The sequence below is a fragment of the Pleurodeles waltl genome, chromosome 4_1 (assembly GCF_031143425.1).
Source record: "Pleurodeles waltl isolate 20211129_DDA chromosome 4_1, aPleWal1.hap1.20221129, whole genome shotgun sequence".
Classification (NCBI taxonomy): Eukaryota; Metazoa; Chordata; class Amphibia; order Caudata; family Salamandridae; genus Pleurodeles; species Pleurodeles waltl.
In genome coordinates, this window is record NC_090442.1 from 297,080,578 (window position 1) to 297,099,638 (window position 19,061).

A 19,061-nucleotide genomic window follows, 5' to 3' on the forward strand; every position below is an offset into this window, starting at 1 on the left:
ATAAGGCAAGATCTTACTACTATATCTAACTATAACTTCACCTTAACATTTGTTTTTTTTTCAATGAAACCACAAAAATCAGATCAGGGGAACCGGAGATATGATTTTTAGGAGTTTTAGAATTTTCTAGCACCATAAAGCGCAAAGCACCAATTGCAGATATCTGGTCGTGCTAGATCGTGTCAAAGTCAAAAGTTGAGGCTGACCACAATGGAGTGCTGATCAGATACAGGGACCAGGTCTATCTCTGTAAAAAGTTTACCTTGTGACTTATGGCCTGATTTAGAGTTTGGCAGATGGGTTACTCCATCACAAAGGTACTGGATATTCCCTTCCACACTATTACAAATGCATTATATCAAATGACACTTGTAACATGGCAAACAAAATATGTGTCATGTTTGCAATGGAATGACCTGACCCCCAAATCCTAAATCGGGCCCTTAGTCTGTTTTTGTGGAGGATTTTTCTTGTCAATTTTTCTTGTCAGTGGGGTGACAACCAGCTGAATCAAATGGATGGCTGGACAAAGGAAGTGTGCTACTCGGTGTTCATCCCAGTGAAATCCTCCACGTTGGCACCTAGACACTTTTCCGGAACTAGAGCTGCTTTTAGCAGGGCATATCAGCAATTTGAATCCGACTGGCGATGCAATGACAGTGGCTGTGGTTCAACGGTCGGCTATGGTAGCCTCTGGAACTAGAAAAAGTTTGTAAGTGTCTGCTTTTGTGATCCTGAGGCGGAAAGTGTACACTCTAACACCAAACAAGGGATCAGGGCCTTTTTTTGGCATCACTTGCTGAGTTATGACTAAATGTCCATGAAGCCACCAGCAGTGTCCAGGGCAAATCCAGTTATCACTGGTCAGCTGGACTCTTCTATGTTGCAGGCTTTTTGCAGCATTCGTATTTCTGGAAATTAACAGGAGGCTAGCCACCAAGCTCTTGGAGTACACTCTTCTGTGCTGGGTTCTAGACGAAGAGGATCCAGCCCATGGGGTTCCTCTCCACAGCCAAACAGCAGGCTCAGTCTTTCTTCTGAGTTCCAGTCCTTTGGTTTAGCAGGTGGAGTCCACAGGCCCAGCAGTGTTCTGAAGTTGGTAGCCAGGGGTGGGGGAGGCTCCCTGATCAAGAGGAATAAAATTCATAAAGCAACCATACCCTCTATTGCATCACCTCCTGGATGATTGGCACGAAACAATCTCACAGTTCATCTCTCTGCCCAAATCCAAGATGTCATAATCTTTTCCCCTTGCTCAGAGCTCTGGGCAGACCCCTGATGTGTATTTAGGGAAATGAGAACCCCCGCCCCTTGAAAAATCAGTTCTGGGACAAGATTTTCCCTCCACTGACATTTATGCCACTTTGGTACTTAGACAATGCCAGAGGCAGACGTAAGTGTGAGCTACATTTGCTTTTGATAGAGGCTGTCCCTTTGGAGCTAGTCCAGTTGATGGTCACATGCTCTCAGGTCATCCCGTCAGAAGGAGGTTACATCTCCTCTCAGCTAAAGCTGTTCCCTAACCTCCAAGGAGGCTGCCAGGTGGCAGCTGGGAGATTATCTCTGAACAGGCTATTATAGGCTTCAGATAGGAAACTGCCAACTTTCTAAAAGTGGCATTTATAAAATAGTAACTTTAAATCAGACTTTACTATCAGCTTGGCTTTGAACTGCTCTTACACTGAGTGGCTGAACTATGGTTTCAGTTATACATTATAAAGTGTTATCATGTAACATTTCTATGGGGGAGCCATCCTTGCCACAATGAAAAACAACTTTGGAGATTTTTCACTGTGAGAACATGTAAAACGTAAACACACATGTCCTGCATTTTAAATACCATGCTCCCCGCCCTATGAGTATTTAGGATCTACCTTAACCGGTTCTGTGCCTTGGCCGAGATGATCTCGTCCAAGGCTACAGTTCCCCTGTGCCTTGGACGAGATCATCTTGTCTTAGGCACAGGGGAACTTGGGGGAGCGCTAGCGCGCCCCCCGTGGACCCCCCTCCCCCCCCCAGGCGGGGATGGAAGGGGAAGACCTTCCCCTTCCACCCCTGCCCCCCCCACGGCAATCCGATGACGTCAGCGCGCGCACAGCGCGCTGACGTCATCTAGTGTTGCCGGGCGCGCTGGAAGCCATTTGCTTCCAGCGCGTCTTCGGAGAAGGACGTCTCAGGTTAGTCCTCTCCGTTTTTGGGGGGCGGGGGGTGGTGAAAACAGACACGGGGGAAAGGAAAGGGTTTTTCCTTTCCCCCTGTGCCTGTTTTCATAAGATTCCTGCTCCACGATCGCGGGCAGGGCCCGCGATCGTGGAGCAGGAATCTCCACTAGCCACCAGGGATTTTCTTTTTTGTTTATTTTGGGGGCGACCCCTTGGGCAAGGGTCGCCCCCCCCGGGCAATTATTTTTAGTATTTCGCCCCCCCTGGGGGCAGATCCGCTGATTTTTCGGTGGATCTGCCCCCGGGGGGGGCGAAAACCACTAGACACCAGGGATGTTTATGTTTGATGTGTATTTTGGGGGCGACCCCTTGGGCAAGGGTCGCCCCCCCCCGGGGGCAATTTTTTTTTGTATTTCGCCCCCCCTGGGGGCAGATCTCCCGATTTTTCGGCGGATCTGCCCCAAGGGGGGGCGAAAACCACTAGACACCAGGGATGTTATATTTTGTGTATATTTTGGGGGCGACCCCTTGGCCCAGGGTTGCCCCCCCCCGGGGGCAATTTTTTGGGGTATTTCGCCCCCCCCTGGGGGCAGATCCGCCGATTTTTCGGCGGATCTGCCCCCGGGGGGGGGGGGGCGAAAACCACTAGACACCAAGGATTTATTTTTATTGTAAAGTTTTTTTGGGGAGCGACCCCTTGGGGAAGGGACTCCCCACTGGGGGGCTATTTTTTTGTATTTCGCCCCCCCCCCCGGGGGCAGATTGCCAATTTTTGGGCTGATCTGCCGCCAGGGGGGAGGGGTGGGCCGAAATCCACTAGACACCAGGGATTTTGTTTTTATTGTTTATTTTGGGGGCAACCCCTTGGGCAAGGGTCTCTCCCCTGGGGAGCTATTTTTTTTTCTGTTTCGGCCCCCCCAATGGCAGAGCAGCCATTTTTTGGACGATCTGGCCCCGGGGGGGTGGAAGCACACTAGGCGCCAGGGATTGTGTGGTCTGTGTGTGTGTGTGTGTGGTATGTGTTTGGGGGCACCCCTTGGGCAACGGTTGCCCCCCTAAGGTGGGGAAAAATCGTATTGGCCATCTCTGCCCCTAATTTTGTAGGCCCATCTGCCCCTAAGGAGGGCAGAAACCACCAATACGGCAGGGATTTTTTTGTTTTGTGCTGGGGGTGCCCCCTTTGGGAAGGGTCGTCCCCTAAAAGGGGGCACAGAGGTGTTGCCCATTTCTGTCCCCCTTGGGGGCAGATTGGCCAATTTATTTACGCCCATCTACCCCCGAGGGGGGCAGGATCCACTTAGGTACCAGGGACAACTTCTAAGTTCTTGGTGGTGGGGTGTTTGTCAACTGGTAAAGTATTTGTATTTGTGATTATAACAATTTATTTCTTCTTTTTCTTCTAGTTCAACGCTTTTGCTTCCTTTGCTGTCGATCTTTGCGGTTTTGGCAGTAGTTGTCCTGTGGTTTGCATAGTTGCATGTTTTAGGTAAGTGAAAGCAATTTACTCCAAAGGAGTATTGTTGACATGCATGAATGACATGTTTGTAGGTGGTGTACTAAATGCAGTATTGTGTGTTTGATATTGTCCTTAGATTTGAGCACAGTGATGTTTGTGTTGTCATATGTCTAATTTGCTTTTTTCTTTTTTCTTTTTAGTGGGATATCATTGGTGATTGCTGTGTCTGTGCAGAGTAGTTGCTTGGTGAGTAGCTATTTCAGGCAACTGAGTGGTATAGTTTTTTGTAGTACAAAACTCTTTGTGATAAAGCTACACTTTGTTTATTACTTATTTTAGTGCTAGTTGTTGTTGGCAATCCATTTGTTGTTAGGATCATGGCTAGCCGCAAAGTGACCGCTCAGCAGGTTGTTCGCATGCTCTTTGAGTCGTCTTCAGACCATGATTACGACACTGACTCTGCATCTGAGGCAGAGGAGGAAGCTGGAGATTCTGGAAGTGAGTTTTCTGTCCGAGAGTATTCTTCTGATGAGGAAGCTACTCTCAGTGCAGATGAAGGGCCTGTGTTAGAGGAGGACATTGATGTGCCAAGAGTGCAGCAGCTTGGGGCTGAAGGGTTTCCCATTGGAAGACCTGACACATGGATTGCCCCAAACATGGAGCAGCCACAGTTACCTGCATTTACTGGTCTCCCAGGGTGTAGAGTTAATATGGAAAACTTTCTGCCTGTCCATTTCTTTCACTTGTTTATGGACGATGTATTTTTGGAAGAGATTGTGGAGCAGACAAATGTGTATGCAGAGCAATATTTGCGGGACAACGCTGCCAGACTTAAGCCTCAGTCTAGAGCTACTCATTGGGTTCCCACATATCTGGAAGAGATGAAAAGGTTTTTAGGTTCGTCTTTTTTGATGGGGTTGATCAGGAAGCCGTCACTGGCTTCTTATTGGTCTACTAGTCCCTTGATGGCAACTGCTATATTTCCTGCAACTATGACACGTAATCGGTATTTGCTTCTTCTTCGTATGCTGCATTTTGTAGACAATGCTTTAGCCTTGCCACGAGATCACCCTGATTGTGACCGCCTTTTTAAGATTAGGCCTGTCCTTGATCATTTTGTAGATCGGTTTTCAGAGGTCTATGTTCCAGGCAAAGAGATAAGTGTGGACGAGTCTTTGGTCCTTTTCAAGGGGCGTTTAGTTTTTAAGCAGTACATTCCTAGTAAGAGGGCACGGTATGGGATTAAATTGTATCTGCTGTCAGAAAGCAGTACAGGATATGTGTATAATTTCCGGGTCTACACTGGTAGGGATTCCAGTATTGACCCTCCTGGTTGTCCGGCCACTTTTGGAGTTAGCGAAAAAATTGTGTGGGAACTTGCTAGACGGCTGTTTAACAAAGGTCACCATTTGTACGTAGATAATTTTTACACTGGAGTGCAGTTGTTCAAGGAGTTGTTTAGGGTGGACACTGTAGCTTGTGGCACAATCTGTTCTAACCGGAAAGGCTATCCAAGGGAGCTTGTCTGTAAAAAACTTGAGAGGGGACAGTGCAGTGCCTTGCGGAATAATGAGCTGCTAGTTCTGAAATTTTCAGACAGGAGGGATGTGTACATGCTATCGACCATCCATGATGAGAGTACTTCCCCTGTGGCTGTTTGGGGTCAGGTTGCGGAAGTGCGCAAACCTGCGTGCATTTTGGACTACAATAGGCACATGGGTGGTGTTGATAGAGTAGATCAGAGGTTGGAACCTTACACTGCTCTTCGTAAGTCTTATGTGTGGTGTAAAAAGTTGGCCCTACATTTATTTCATTTGGCAACTTTTAATGCCTTTATTGTATACAAGGATTGTTCACCTGAGTCAAGGATGACATTTGTTAAATTTCAGGAGTCGGTGATAGAAAGCCTTATTGTGGTTGAACCGGCAAAAGTTCCTAGAGTAGAAGTGGTGGAGGATGTGGCTAGATTGAAAGATCGGCACTTTCCAGATCACATTCCTCCCACTCCCAAAAAAGACATGCCCACAAAGAAATGTAGAGTATGTGCCCGGAGATTAATCCGGAGGGAGAGCCGGATGTACTGCCCCGAATGCCCTTCAAAGCCTGGGCTGTGTGTTCCCGGCTGTTACAGAAGTTACCATACCCCAAATAAATTCTGGGAAATACCTTGAGCGTAAGCTGTCTGTTTTATATTTTCATATGTTTCACGGTTGGCATCTCTGTCATTTATTTAGTTAGAGCTTTTGTGTTTGTAGTTTTGTGCTTATTTTATAATTAGTGGTTTCTTTGTTGTTTATAAACAAAAAAAGTGATGGTGGTGTGCTTGGGGTGGCGCTTGGCTGGCAGTGTGCGTGGGGTGGCGCTTGGCTGGCGGTGTGCTTGGGGTGGCGCTTGGTTGGCGGTGTGCTTGGGGTGGCGCTTGGCTGGCGCTGTGCTTGGGGTGGCGCTTGGCTGGCGGTGTGCTTGGGGTGGCGCTTGGCTGGCGGTGTGCGTGGGGTGGCGCTTGGCTGGCGGTGTGCGTGGGGTGGCGCTTGGATGGCGGTGCCAGCCAAACGCCAGGCCACACTCCCATCAGCTGGTGTGATTCTTGTATCAGGCATGTGGGCGTATGTAAGTGATGGGCCCTTGAGTGGCGTGGTCTGTCGATGTGAGTGTTGTAATGTGCTGGGCCCGTGGCTGGCGGTGTGAATGGTCTTGTGCGTGTCATGTATGAAAGGTGTGTGAATGGACTGTAAATCGGTTGGTGCCTTGTCGCGGCTTTACAGCTCACGAGCTGCGAGTCATTGGTTCAGTTTTTTGCCTTTCAGTTATTAGCAGTGCATTTCATTTTTGGGAAATCTCTTGTTAATAAAATTTGAACCACTGAACCATCACTCACCCTCGTGCCAAATCCAACCAGTATGTGTGGTAAAAATGACAAAACCTGCTCTGCTGTAATCAGGCGTCGCAGCACACCTGTGACACGCTAGGTGCTTGCGTGGCTCCCCCAACATTTTCTTACCCAGACTCCTCTGTAAACCTCAAAATTTGCATAAAAAAGCATATTTTGCTAACTTTTCTTAGTAGGATCACCGCTCCAGCAGAAAATTCCTACTCCCCAGTTTTCCCCTCAGTCTCCCAAGTAAAATGACACCTCACTTATGTGGGTCCCCAAAGCAGAGTCCGTCTAAAGATGTATAAAAGAATATGCCCTTATAAACTCGCTGTGCTATCCCTTCTATCTCTTCAAGTTTTGGGCCTTATTCTATTGCAGGCACCTGGCCCACCAACACAAGTGAGGTATCATTTTTATCGGGAGACTTGGGGGAATGCTGGGTGGAAGGAAATTTGTGGCTCCTCTCAGATTCCAGAACTTTCTGCCACCGAAATGTGAGGAAAATGTGTTTTTTTAGCCAAAGTTTGAGGTTTGCAAAGGATTCTGGGTAACAGAACCTGGTCCGAGCCCCACAAGTCACCCCATCTTGGATTCCCCAAGGTCTTTAGTTTTCAAAAATGCACAGGGTTGGTAGGTTTCCCTAGGTGCCGGCTGAGCTACAGGCCAAAATCCACAGGTAGGCACTGTTTTCTTTCAAAAAATGGGATGTGTTCACGTTGCGCTTTGGGGCGTTTCCTGACGCGGGCGCTAGGCCTACCCACACAAGTGAGGTATCATTTTTATCGGGAGACTTGGGGGAACGCTGGGTGGAAGGAAATTTGTGGCTCCTCTCAGATTCCAGAACTTTCTGCCACAGAAATGTGAGGAACATGTGTTTTGTTTAGCCAAATTTTGAGGTTTGCAAAGGATTCTAGGTAACACAACCTGGTCCGAGCCCCGCAAGTCACCCCTCCATGGATTCCCCTAGGTCTCTAGTTTTCATAAATGCACAGGTTTGGTAGGTTTCCCTAGGTGCCGGCTGAGCTAGAGGCCAAAATCTACAGGTAGGCACTTTGCAAAAAACACCTCTGTTTTCTTTCAAAAAAATGGGATGTGTCCACGTTGCGTTTTGGGGCGTTTCCTGTCGCGGGCTCTAGGCCTACCCACACAAGTGAGGTATCATTTTTATCGGGAGACTTGGGGGAACATAGATTAGCAAAACAAGTGCTATTGCCCCTTGTCTTTCTCTACATTTTTTCCTTACAAATATAGGAGAGTGTGTAAAAAAGACATCTATTTGAGAAATTCCCTGTAATTCACGTGCTAGTATGGTCACCCCGGAATTCAGAGATGTGCAAATAACCACTGCTCCTCAACACCTTATCTTGTGCCCTTTTTGGAAATGCAAAGGTTTTCTTGCTAGCAATTTTTTACTCTTTATATTTCAGCAAATGAATTGCTGTATACCCGGTATTGAATGAAAACGCACTGCAGGGTGCAGCTCATTTATTGGCTCTGGGTTCCTCGGGTTCTTGATGAACCTACAAACCCTATATATCCCCGCAACCAGAGGAGTCCAGCAGACGTAACGGTATATTGCTTTCGATAATCTGACATTGCAGGGAAAAGTTACAGAGTAAAACGTACGTAGTAATTTCAATATTTTTCTTTTTCAGCTGTTATTTTCTGTAGGAAACCCTTGTAGGATCTACACAAATGACCCCTTGCTGAATTCAGAATTTTGTCTACTTTTCAGAAATGTTTAGGTTTCTGGGATCCAGCATTGGTTTCATGCCCATTCCTGTCACTGACTGGAAGGAGGCTGAAAGCACAAAAAATTGCAAAAATGGGGTATGTTTACACAATGTGAGGCGCCCTCCTTTTTCTTATACCATTTTCTTTCTTATTGTTATTTCTCAAAGTTTACCTATTTAAATTCAATGAGTCAAATCTCAAGTAAGTGAAATTCAAAGTCAAAGTAATCTTGAATACATCGCTAATCTTAGTGAGTGAATTTATATTATTCCATGTTGGGGAACCCAACAATAAGTAACATAATGGGAGGTTTTCTCCCTTATTTGTTCAAAAAGTTATATGAATAGGTAAAATCACAAGTGAGTAAATTTCAAATGAACGCAATCCCAAATATCACGCCAGTCTTTAAAAGTCCAATCATATCCAAGGTTTATTGGATCCGATCTTCAGATTATCAGCATGCTTCATGAGGATAAACATTGAGCCAACACGTGTTTCGTCAGGGGAAAGTCCTATGTTCCCCAACGACTTCTTCAGGGCTATTCTCATATAATGTTAGAGTTACTTCAAAATTAATGTCCTTATTATGACTGTGTAGTACATCAAGAATTCGCACATCAAAATCCTTGATTCCCAATGCTCATGATTTGATAACCGTATATTCCCAAGCTACTAGTATTTTCAAAGAAACCGAGTATTCCGTCCCTGTGTGTAGGCAACGTTTGGTCGCGAGTGCGCTTTTTTAACCCTTAAGGGATGGGTGTTTTCCCTTGTGGAGGCTACCCCTACTACTATATTGGCCAAATAGATTCCTGAGCGCCAACATTCCCCTATCATTACACCCCAATTGTCTGCAAAAATGGGGTATGCCCCAGTAAAATGCCAAAATTGTGTTGAAAAATTGGGTTTTCTGATTCAGATTCAAGTCTGCCTGTTCCTGAAAGCTGGGAAGCTGCTGAGTTTAGCACTGCAAACCCTTTGTTGATGCCATTTTCAGGGGGAAATCCACAAGCCTTCTTCTGCAGCCACTTTTTCCAATTTTTTTGAAAAAAACGAAATGTTCACTGTATTTTGGCCAATTTCTTGGCCTCCTTCAGGGGAACCCACAAAGTCTGGGTACCTCTAGAATCCCTAGGATGTTGGAAAAAAAGGACGCAAATTTGGCTTGGTTAGCTTATGTGGACCAAAAGTTATGAGGGCCTAAGCGCAAACTGCCCCAAATAGGCAAAAAAAGGCCTGGCACAGGAGGGGGAAAAGGCCTGGCAGCGAAGGGGTTAAGGGAGGCTAATAAATATAAAATCCTCAGGTTTAGGCCTGGCAAAAGGTTTATTTGGCTATGTCAAAGTTGCAATTTTAAAACTGCAATGCTGGATGCAGTGGCTGGCCTGGAGACATGTTTTCACTTTGTCATTGTAGGAGTGGCACAATCAGTGCTGCAGTCCACTGGTGATATTTAACTTACAGGCCCTGGGTACAGAGAGTACCATGTACTAGGTAGGGACTTATAGGTAAGTTAAATATTCCAGTCAGTTATTAGCCAATTGCACATTTTCATTAGGGGTCAGAGAGCATGCACTGGGCACTGGACATCAGTGCCCCAGTGTTCAGAGTCAGTAAATCCAGCAAAACGTGTGAACAAAAAAATAAGACTGATCCTGCAAAAAGGGCCTCCCCTCACACTTACAATACTATATACCATCAACAAGACCTACCAAATAAATGTCACTGTCTTTTAATGATAATTGAAGAATCTGATAAGCATGAGTGTCTTCTTATGAATGTGCATCAGTTCATCCTTAGGGCTTCCCTCATTCCTAGAATGCCTATCTCCTGTTCACAATCCAATTTATACTGACTGTATGTTGGTTCTTTAGTATGCAACAGCTCCTTAAAAATCAAGTTTGAAAGCGACTCTTTTCTAGGTTAACGCATTCTGAATTATTCTACCTTATTTTAGACCAAACCTACCTCTAACCCAGTTGACTCTGTTTGGGACTACATGAAATACAAAAGTCTATGTAAAATGCATGACTTTTACTCTTGTTTTGGGACCCCCATTTTTCTTTGTTCCCCCATAACCAAATGCTGCAAAACTTTCAGTCCTCCGACAACTAAATGGGTGCAATGGATGCACCCGCAAAGCTTCGCGGACATTCATCAAACGGGTGCAAAGTTAATACGGGCCATAAATTCAAAGACTCTCTATCTCTGGTGACCCTACCTATAACTACAGAGTGGCCACTCTGTTACCACCAGTCTGTAATGTATGTATAAGTTTGAACAAAATGTGTTTAAATATATTCTTATCAAGATAATGAATGTGGAAGTTAATTTGGCATTAAAAATTAAGTTTTCTGGAGGGTCCCTGGGATTTGTTTCAGAGTTATTGTTCTTCAAATTTCTGAATACCCCAGTCTAATAAAGAGTATTTGATACATATTTGTATCTCTTTCTTTTCTCTTTCGTCCTCCCCCGTTATCTTAATTCCCCTGTGTTTGGGATATCTGTTTATAATTCATAGTGCAATGCTTGTGTTCGTTTTAACTGTGCTAGTGCTCTCATCTCTACAATTTAATAATGGTATTTTTATAAAACAATAACCTGGTACCAACATTTTTAACAATATGCACACATCAATGTGATATATATTATTAATATTTGAATAATATTGTTCTTACACTTACCATATAGGGTTTAGCACCTCCTAAAACCCAAATGGTTTCAATTTCTTTACTCAGAGGTGGCGTAGAACCCAATTTTATAATTTCATGCACATCAGGACAAATATACTGCACATATTTTGGTGCAGACCTAAATCAATAAGGAATGAAGATGAATTGTATAAAAATGTATAACCAAAATCATAGTGTTCCAAAGTCGTGACATGTCGTGATTTACAATACTTTTTCTAATATCGATTCAGTGTTTTATTTTTTACTCAGTATCTGTTTATTGCATTTTTAAACGATATAGCAACAATATACAGTCAGAAAAAGAAACCAAAGCCCATGACAGCGTTCGTCGAAAAAAATCTGCATACATGTGGTACAGCATAGGAACATGAGGGCTGATAATAAACACAACCATAAATCAAATGTGAGCCAACCATGCCACATGGAGCTAAGCCCAACGATGCACTGTGCGAGACTCGTGCATTTGTCACCCATTATCAAACTGCTGGTGCAGTGTGGTAAGGTCCCCTTAAGATGGGTGCCTAGGGACAGAGGCCTTGACGTAGAGATACAAATAGCTACAGGGCCCATAGCTAACGAAAGATGTGTGGGCCTATTGTGCCCCCAAATCTGTATTCCAAGGCACCATCTCTGTGCTGTCATGGAAACATTGAGTCTAACAAGAAATGAGGGGGAAAATGAGGGAAATCCGCCAGAGGGGGGACTACATCCTCAGATGCTAAGATATCAGGAGCAGAGGGGATTGCATGGGTTCGGGCCCAGAGGGAGAAAGAGATACACTGTTGAGGCCTCGGGGGTGGGTATTAAAAACTCTAATACCAGGACACGGGCAGGGGGATGACCTATGGGAAAGTGAAGCAGCACTGATAATTTAACCGAATAGCTGCAGAGCGCGAAGCTTGGGCGGCTGGAGGCAAAGATACTCCAACCACAAGAAGCAATCCAGGAGTGGTTGCCAGAGTCTGAGGAATTTCTTATCCATGAGGAGAGTTTATGCGATAGGCACTCCATTGCCATTGTTTGCAAAAGCCTGGTGAACCAAGTAGCAATAGGAGGCTGAGAAGGGGATTTCCAGGCCAAGGTACCTGTCATACGATGGAAAAGGTACCAGTCTGCACGTATTAGGGCTTCAAGCATATTCGGATGTAGGCCCAAAATAATTGTGTGGTAGTCTGCCGGTATGGTGAAACCCAGTGTGCTTTTAATGTGGCTTAAAACCTCTTTCCAATAAAGGGTGAGTTGTGAGCAAGACCACCAAATGTGTTTGAAGGTGCCGTCTGGGGACCAACAGTGCTAGCAGGTAGCAGAGGCAGAAGGGAACATTGTGTGAAAGTGGGCCGGGGTATAGTACCACTGAAGCATCAACTTATAGGCGGACTCTTGATGTAGTACACCATGGTGAGTTTTTGGGATCTTCCGCCACAGTAGTTCTTACTCCTTCCGATTGATTTCTGTGTCTGCTTTTGACTCCCACTTTGACTGGTATGGGTGTCTCAGAAACAAGCAAGACTGTTGGAGAACACTGTAGGTCTTGGAAACCAGCCCCTTGGTGCCCTCGTAGTGACGGACCAAGAACTCAAAAGGTGTGAGTGAACAAATCGCTCCCTCCACATTGGACTGGTGGAGTGCCCAGTGATGGAGTTCAAAATATTAATGACTCAGTTTGTCAGGTAAATTGAATTCAGTTTTACATTTTTACGACTGATTTGATTTGAGGGCCCTGGAATAAATTTCCCAGCGACCTGCGCTCCTCCTTCTCCCATGCCAGAAGGGATCCCAGAGGTAGTCCCGGCTTGAACTCCAGGTTGCCCATGAGGTGGGTATTCGGCGAGGAAAACGAGGTAAGACCATAGACGAGTGCAGTGCTATTCCAGACCTCTAGCACTGTTCTAGTAGATGTTGCAAATATGTGCTACGGGGCAGTGGTGTTTGGCCAACCAAGCTAAGTCCCAGGAGGCCAGCAGACTACTGCCCGATCCATATGTAGCCAATGTTTTTGCTCTCTCTGACCACTCATTTAGAGATAAATTCTAGATGTGCCGCTCTGTAGGATTCAGTCTTTTTAAAAAAGATATGAGGGTTCTATGACTAAATGTGATTAAGTGATAAGGCTGTGTTATCATAATATGAACTCTTAATACTGACCTGCACTTAAAGTGACTCCATAATATTGACTACCAACATATGATCCAGGTAAGTAGAGGTAGAATTTTGAATAGTACATTTATTCTTCCCTCTGAAGTCTTTACCTTGTTTTTCAGTGGCCTCGAATTTGCTAAGTACAAACTCTCTAAACAATGCAAACCATTTCAAAGTGCAATCTCGTTAATTTTTAGGCTTGATAGCTAAAAATAAATTTTACTCTCTGAGTGATGTGGCCTTTGTGCTTCAAGTCTCAAATGAGTTTTGCTACTTGATTTTGCAGTCGTAGCATTTTGTCTCTTCCTTTCTTGGAGGGGGCAGTTCCAATATTGTTACTATTATCTAGATTGAGATCCTTCTGAACTGGCTTTGGGACGTGCGCATGGTATCAAGTCAGTTGAAAAGGAGGTGTAGGTGCCCCCTGGCCCTACATGTGTGATTTCTGACTTCTGACTGTTCAGGCTGTGACGGTTTTGGTGCATTCAATTTTAGACTTCCTTGCGGCTCGATGCATTGTGATCCAATCTGATGATGAAAATGATAATGAATCTCATGATCAACCTTAGCCCAATTTGAGAGAATCATCTGCTCACATGTAATAGCTGTTCTTGTGAGTATTCATTATGTATATCAATGTAAACACTGAAGTTGACAGGGGCTAAAACATCAGGAATACTATCTGATCACATTGGTTAGGTTAGGTGTTAGTTAATGCTTTTACCTCTCCTCCTCAGTCCTCGTGACTCAATGGCAATGGCTTCAACCTCTAGGAAGACCACTCTCCACAATGAAGGGGTGGCAGACCAGGAGTTCACCCGACAGGGATAATGGTGTGTAAGCCCAAGAAGACAAAGGTCAGTGCCTCAAAGGGATTTTTGTAATGATGTGGCACCATGGGAAGTATAAATGAAATGGTTTTGTACAGCTGTTATTTTTTTAATTGATTGATGGGATGGTTCTTCGATCTAGACAGCCGTCTTGATTGGTTAATCACATACCAGACCCTCCTAGGCATGGACATCACTTTATCGAGCGGGGCCAATTTCAGGTAGTGAACTTGGCTGCAAGTGTGGTGGGTGGACCAGATACACCAAGCTTGGAAAAATGAGAGAAAGGGCCCAGCTGACGGAGCTCAACCCTTCCTCCATATTAGCCCCTACAAACTAAAGTCCGGGATTGAAAGTGATGCAATGTGTGGGATTTTCTTTGAATACTCGCTTGAGAGAGATTTGCGACTGCCGCTTTTATTTTTACGTCTGCTTTCTTTGCATTAAAGATGGGTACGTATGATGGCGAACTTTATCTTTTTTTTTTCTTTTTTTACCAAAACTAGGGTAAAAGCTATCAGCACATTTACTCAGAGAGGTTTAGGATCCGAGCGACTCTCAAAATACGTTACATAATGCATTTGTATGTTTTATTGAAACATATCACGTGAATTATGTGTAATATTTTTTAAGTATCATAAATAAAGATTTTGTACCGTTCCTGCTGTTTTCTCCAGCCACTGCTTTTCGAGGCCTCTGGGAACAGGTCAGCGCACTTAATTACAGACCTTGGCACACCTAATAACTGCACTGGCCCACTCGCTGCCGTACAACCACAAGCAGAGACCCACAAAGGGCAACTTGAAGGACACATCATGACCAGTGGCGACTGGTGACATTTGAAAGGGGTATGGCGTAAACGCTGGGTATGATTTTTATGTAACAAGCAAAGCGAGCAAGCTTAAGGGACAAACTTGGGGTCGGGGAGGGATGCGTCGAGGCTGGGAGGGGGAGATTGGAAAATGGTGTCATTTAAAGCACATTAATTGAATGAGAATGTAAGGTATATAAGGTATTGTGAATGTATAATCTTGAAATATTAAACACCGGCCAATATCTTACTGCATTAATATGTTCAACAGTTACTGTGATGTGCAAATTGTACAGCGCAACAACTTCAGGCCCTTTAAAGTGTGCTCTTGTGCAGTGTCTTGCACTGCTTGCAGCATCAACTTTGGGAGAAAACGCACTAACCAGGCTCTGGAAGCACCCATAGCTGCTGGCTGCAATCAGCCATAAAGAAATGTGTGCAAACAGGTCTTTAGGTGGGAGGAAAAAAGTAAGGGCTCTATAAAAGGAAACTTATAAAATAGGTTTCAGTGATTCCCATAATGTGCCCCACCAGTAGTTTGGTTAGTCTCTGAGATGTAATTGCATCCAGATATGTTGCACAATGACTGACAAACACCTAAAACCTGACAGTACCAATGGCTTTGTCAATGGTTATTAGCTGTTTAAGATTAAATCAGTAAAACAATGATTTGTTACACAAAATTAACATTTGAAATGTTTAATTTTAGAATTTGCGAGACTGTGAATTACATATTATTGAGGCCTGCGGAAAGAGCATTAGCCTTCAGTTATGTGTGCTTTATGTTATATATGTATGCTCTTTTTCTGTGCATAGCTCATCCATCTGCACATTTTCAACATCATCTCTTTCTTTTTTGGTACCCTCTTTTCTCTCTCCCCCGAATGCACTTCTTCACAGCTCCCTCACTTCACCACCCCCCAAACATGCACTGCACTCACTCACATTTAAGAACTTCATTTTTTTTTTCTTTTGCCTTGTAAATATTTTGATATCTGTGCATTCCCTTCACCAGGGTCAGACTGGGAACCAAAAGCATCCCTGGCAAATTTTGAGAGACCAGCCACCATAGGGCGCATAGCGAGCAACACTGACCACTACAAGAAAAACCTAGGACACAATGGCACAAACGATGCATTCTACAACACATTTTTCATTATATATCCAATTGTATCTGTTTTTAAAGCATAGCAAATGATGACCTTACAGTGCACCAGGATACGGCAATCTTTATTGGGAGTCTTAAATGATTCTCTCAATACCACCCTCTAACAGGGCCTCTCAACTCTCCATTGCCCCTCCCTCACATGCATTTAATTTGTTTTATAGTGCCTCTCTTACTAGCATAGGGTGGTGGAGCACTTTATATCACACACCTACAGAGACAATAAATCATATGAGTGTAAATCAGTGTATAGAAAATGTTAATTAAGAAAAAGGGGACCTACAAGGTGTAGGATTCATGTCATGCATACTGGCAGGCATTTTTTAAGAGTGCTTGGTCTAGGGAAGCATAAACTCTGGATTTGGAATGTAATACAGTATTATGGTTGTCTTTACTAATAACAATTTGTTTTCACCCAGACAAACCCTTTTAAGCAAAATTAGGTTAGACAAAGACTGGGAAAAACATAACTTTCTCGCCTAAACAATGCAGTTTACTTGTAGCTCGTTGATGGCAGTTTATAGCTCACTGAGTTTATGAATGTAACTTATGAACTGCACAGTAACAAAGGATCTCTGTGACAAAAGCAGTATTTCACTGAGCACTGCTCATAAAATACTGTTCTGTGATCTGCATAGTACACATTCTTTGCAGCAGGCATAATAATCTTCTGTGCTACCTTAGATGAGTCAAAACTGCCACTGGACAAAACTCCATCTCTCTCCAGCAGGCACATTAATCAACAGAGTTATATTGACACTTTTATTCCCTGAAAACAGCTGGATATACACAGAGCTTTTAAAACTGATGCACTGCTACAAAACCAGTCCCCCAGTAACAAAGGTGCCCCCCCACCTTTCCAGGAATACATGACATTCTGCTGTGTGCTCTGCACAGAGGCCAACCCACTGACAGACACTTTGCTTTGCTCTCAAACAAAGCCCTTCATAAACATCTGGCACGACTCAAAGTGTGCCCTTTACAAGAGTAACAGGATGCACACAAAAATACAGAAACACAACATGAAGAAATAGCCAACATTCTTGGGGAACTCAAGATTAAATAAAAGGTGAAATAAAGGGGAACTACATTGCTGACATCCATTACCTAGATATTTTCAACATTCATTGGGATCCATGTTTTTGGCATTAATGTTAAGGGTCTGTTGTTGGCAAAATCTGCCAATTTTAACACCATACAGCATCTGTCTTCACTATAAGTACATATTTCTCCCTTTGCACGTGACTCAACTATTTGGATCAACTTTCCAAGGGAACAAAAACTCTGCTTGTCTTTTGGATCAATTTCACATGTGAACAAATACAGCAGCCCCATTTCTAAAGGGTCCAGTGACCTGCAGCCATGGCTTGGGGTGTCACAGTGGGGGATGTTAGCGAGACATGGGGTCTCTGCACAATATACATAAAACAAGATAAGCATTATAACACTTACGATTACCAATGGAAAGGCGTCAAATCACACGTAGGATGCTCACATCCAGTCCTACTCTGTGACAGATAGGAAAGGGTAGGTGTAAAGAAATGGCTCCCTGTTGCAGTTACCCCCCACTTTTTGCCTGATACTGATGCTGACTTGACTGAGAAGTGTGCTGGGACCCTGCTAACCAGGCCCCAGCACCAGTGTTCCTTCACCTAAAATGTACCATTGTATCCACAATTGGCACACCCTGGCATTCAGATAAGTCCCTTGTAACTGGTACTTCTAGTACCAAGGGCCCTGATGCCAAGAAAGGTCTCTAAGGGCTGCAGCATGTCTTATGCCACCCTAGAGACCCCTCACTCAGCACAGACACACTGCTTACAAGCCTGTGTGTGCTAGTGAGAACAAAATGAGTAAGTCGACATGGCACTCCCCTCAGGGTGCCATGCCAGCCTCTCACTGCCTAGGCAGTATAGGTAAGACACCCCTCTAGCAGGCCTTACAGCCCTAAGGCAGGGTGCACTATACCATAGGTGAGGGTACCAGTGCATGAGCACTGTGCCCCTACAGTGTCTAAACAAAACCTTAGACATTGTAAGTGCAGGGTAGCCATAAGAGTATATGGTCTGGGAGTCTGTCAAACACGAACTCCACAGCACCATAATGGCTACACTGAAAACTGGGAAGTTTGGTATCAAACTTCTCAGCACAATAAATGCACACTGATGCCAGTGTACATTTTATTGTAAAATACACCCCAGAGGGCACCTTAGAGGTGCCCCCTGAAACTTAACCGACTATCTGTGTAGGCTGACTAGTTTTAGCAGCCTGCCACAAACCGAGACATGTTGCTGGCCCCATGGGGAGAGTGCCTTTGTCACTCTGAGGCCAGTAACAAAGCCTGCACTGGGTGGAGATGCTAACACCTCTCCCAGGCAGGAATTGTCACACCTGGCGGTGAGCCTCAAAGGCTCACCTCCTTTGTGCCAACCCAGCAGGACACTCCAGCTAGTGGAGTTGCCCGCCCCCTCCGGCCAGGCCCCACTTTTGGCGGCAAGGCCGGAGAAAATAATGAGAATAACAAGGAGGAGTCACTGGCCAGTCAGGACAGCCCCTAAGGTGTCCTGAGCTGAGGTGACTCTAACTTTTAGAAATCCTCCATCTTGCAGATGGAGGATTCCCCCAATAGGGTTAGGATTGTGACCCCCTCCCCTTGGGAGGAGGCACAAAGAGGGTGTACCCACCCTCAGGGCTAGTAGCCATTGGCTACTAACCCCCCAGACCTAAACACGCCCTTAAATTTAGTATTTAAGGGCTACCCTGAACCCTAGAAAATTAGATTCCTGCAACAAGAAGAAGGACTGCCCAGCTGAAAACCCCTGCAGCGGAAGACCAGAAGACGACAACTGCCTTGGCTCCAGAAACTCACCGGCCTGTCTCCTGCCTTCCAAAGATCCTGCTCCAGCGACGCCTTCCGAAGGGACCAGCGACCTCGACATCCTCTGAGGACTGCCCCTGCTTCGAAAAGACAAGAAACTCCCGAGGACAGCGGACCTGCTCCAAGAAAAGCTGCAACTTGGTTTCCAGCAGCTTTAAAGAACCCTGCAAGCTCCCCGCAAGAAGCGTGAGACTTGCAACACTGCACCCGGCGACCCCGACTCGGCTGGTGGCGATCCAACACCTCAGGAGGGACCCCAGGACTACTCTGATACTGTGAGTACCAAAACCTGTCCCCCCTGAGCCCCCACAGCGCCGC

The 19,061-nt window shown here is 45.0% G+C and overlaps 1 protein-coding gene across 2 annotated transcripts in view; it reads right to left on the reverse strand.

Annotated features, from left to right (window-relative positions):
* Positions 1-19,061, reverse strand: part of LOC138287702 (dihydrofolate reductase-like) — a 194,006-nt gene that overhangs the window by 11,506 nt on the left and 163,439 nt on the right. For both annotated transcript variants that reach the window (XM_069228378.1, XM_069228377.1), the window contains exon 5: positions 10,912-11,038. In XM_069228378.1, coding sequence (XP_069084479.1) covers positions 10,912-11,038 — 127 coding nt within the window. The remainder of the gene's footprint in view (positions 1-10,911; positions 11,039-19,061) is intronic.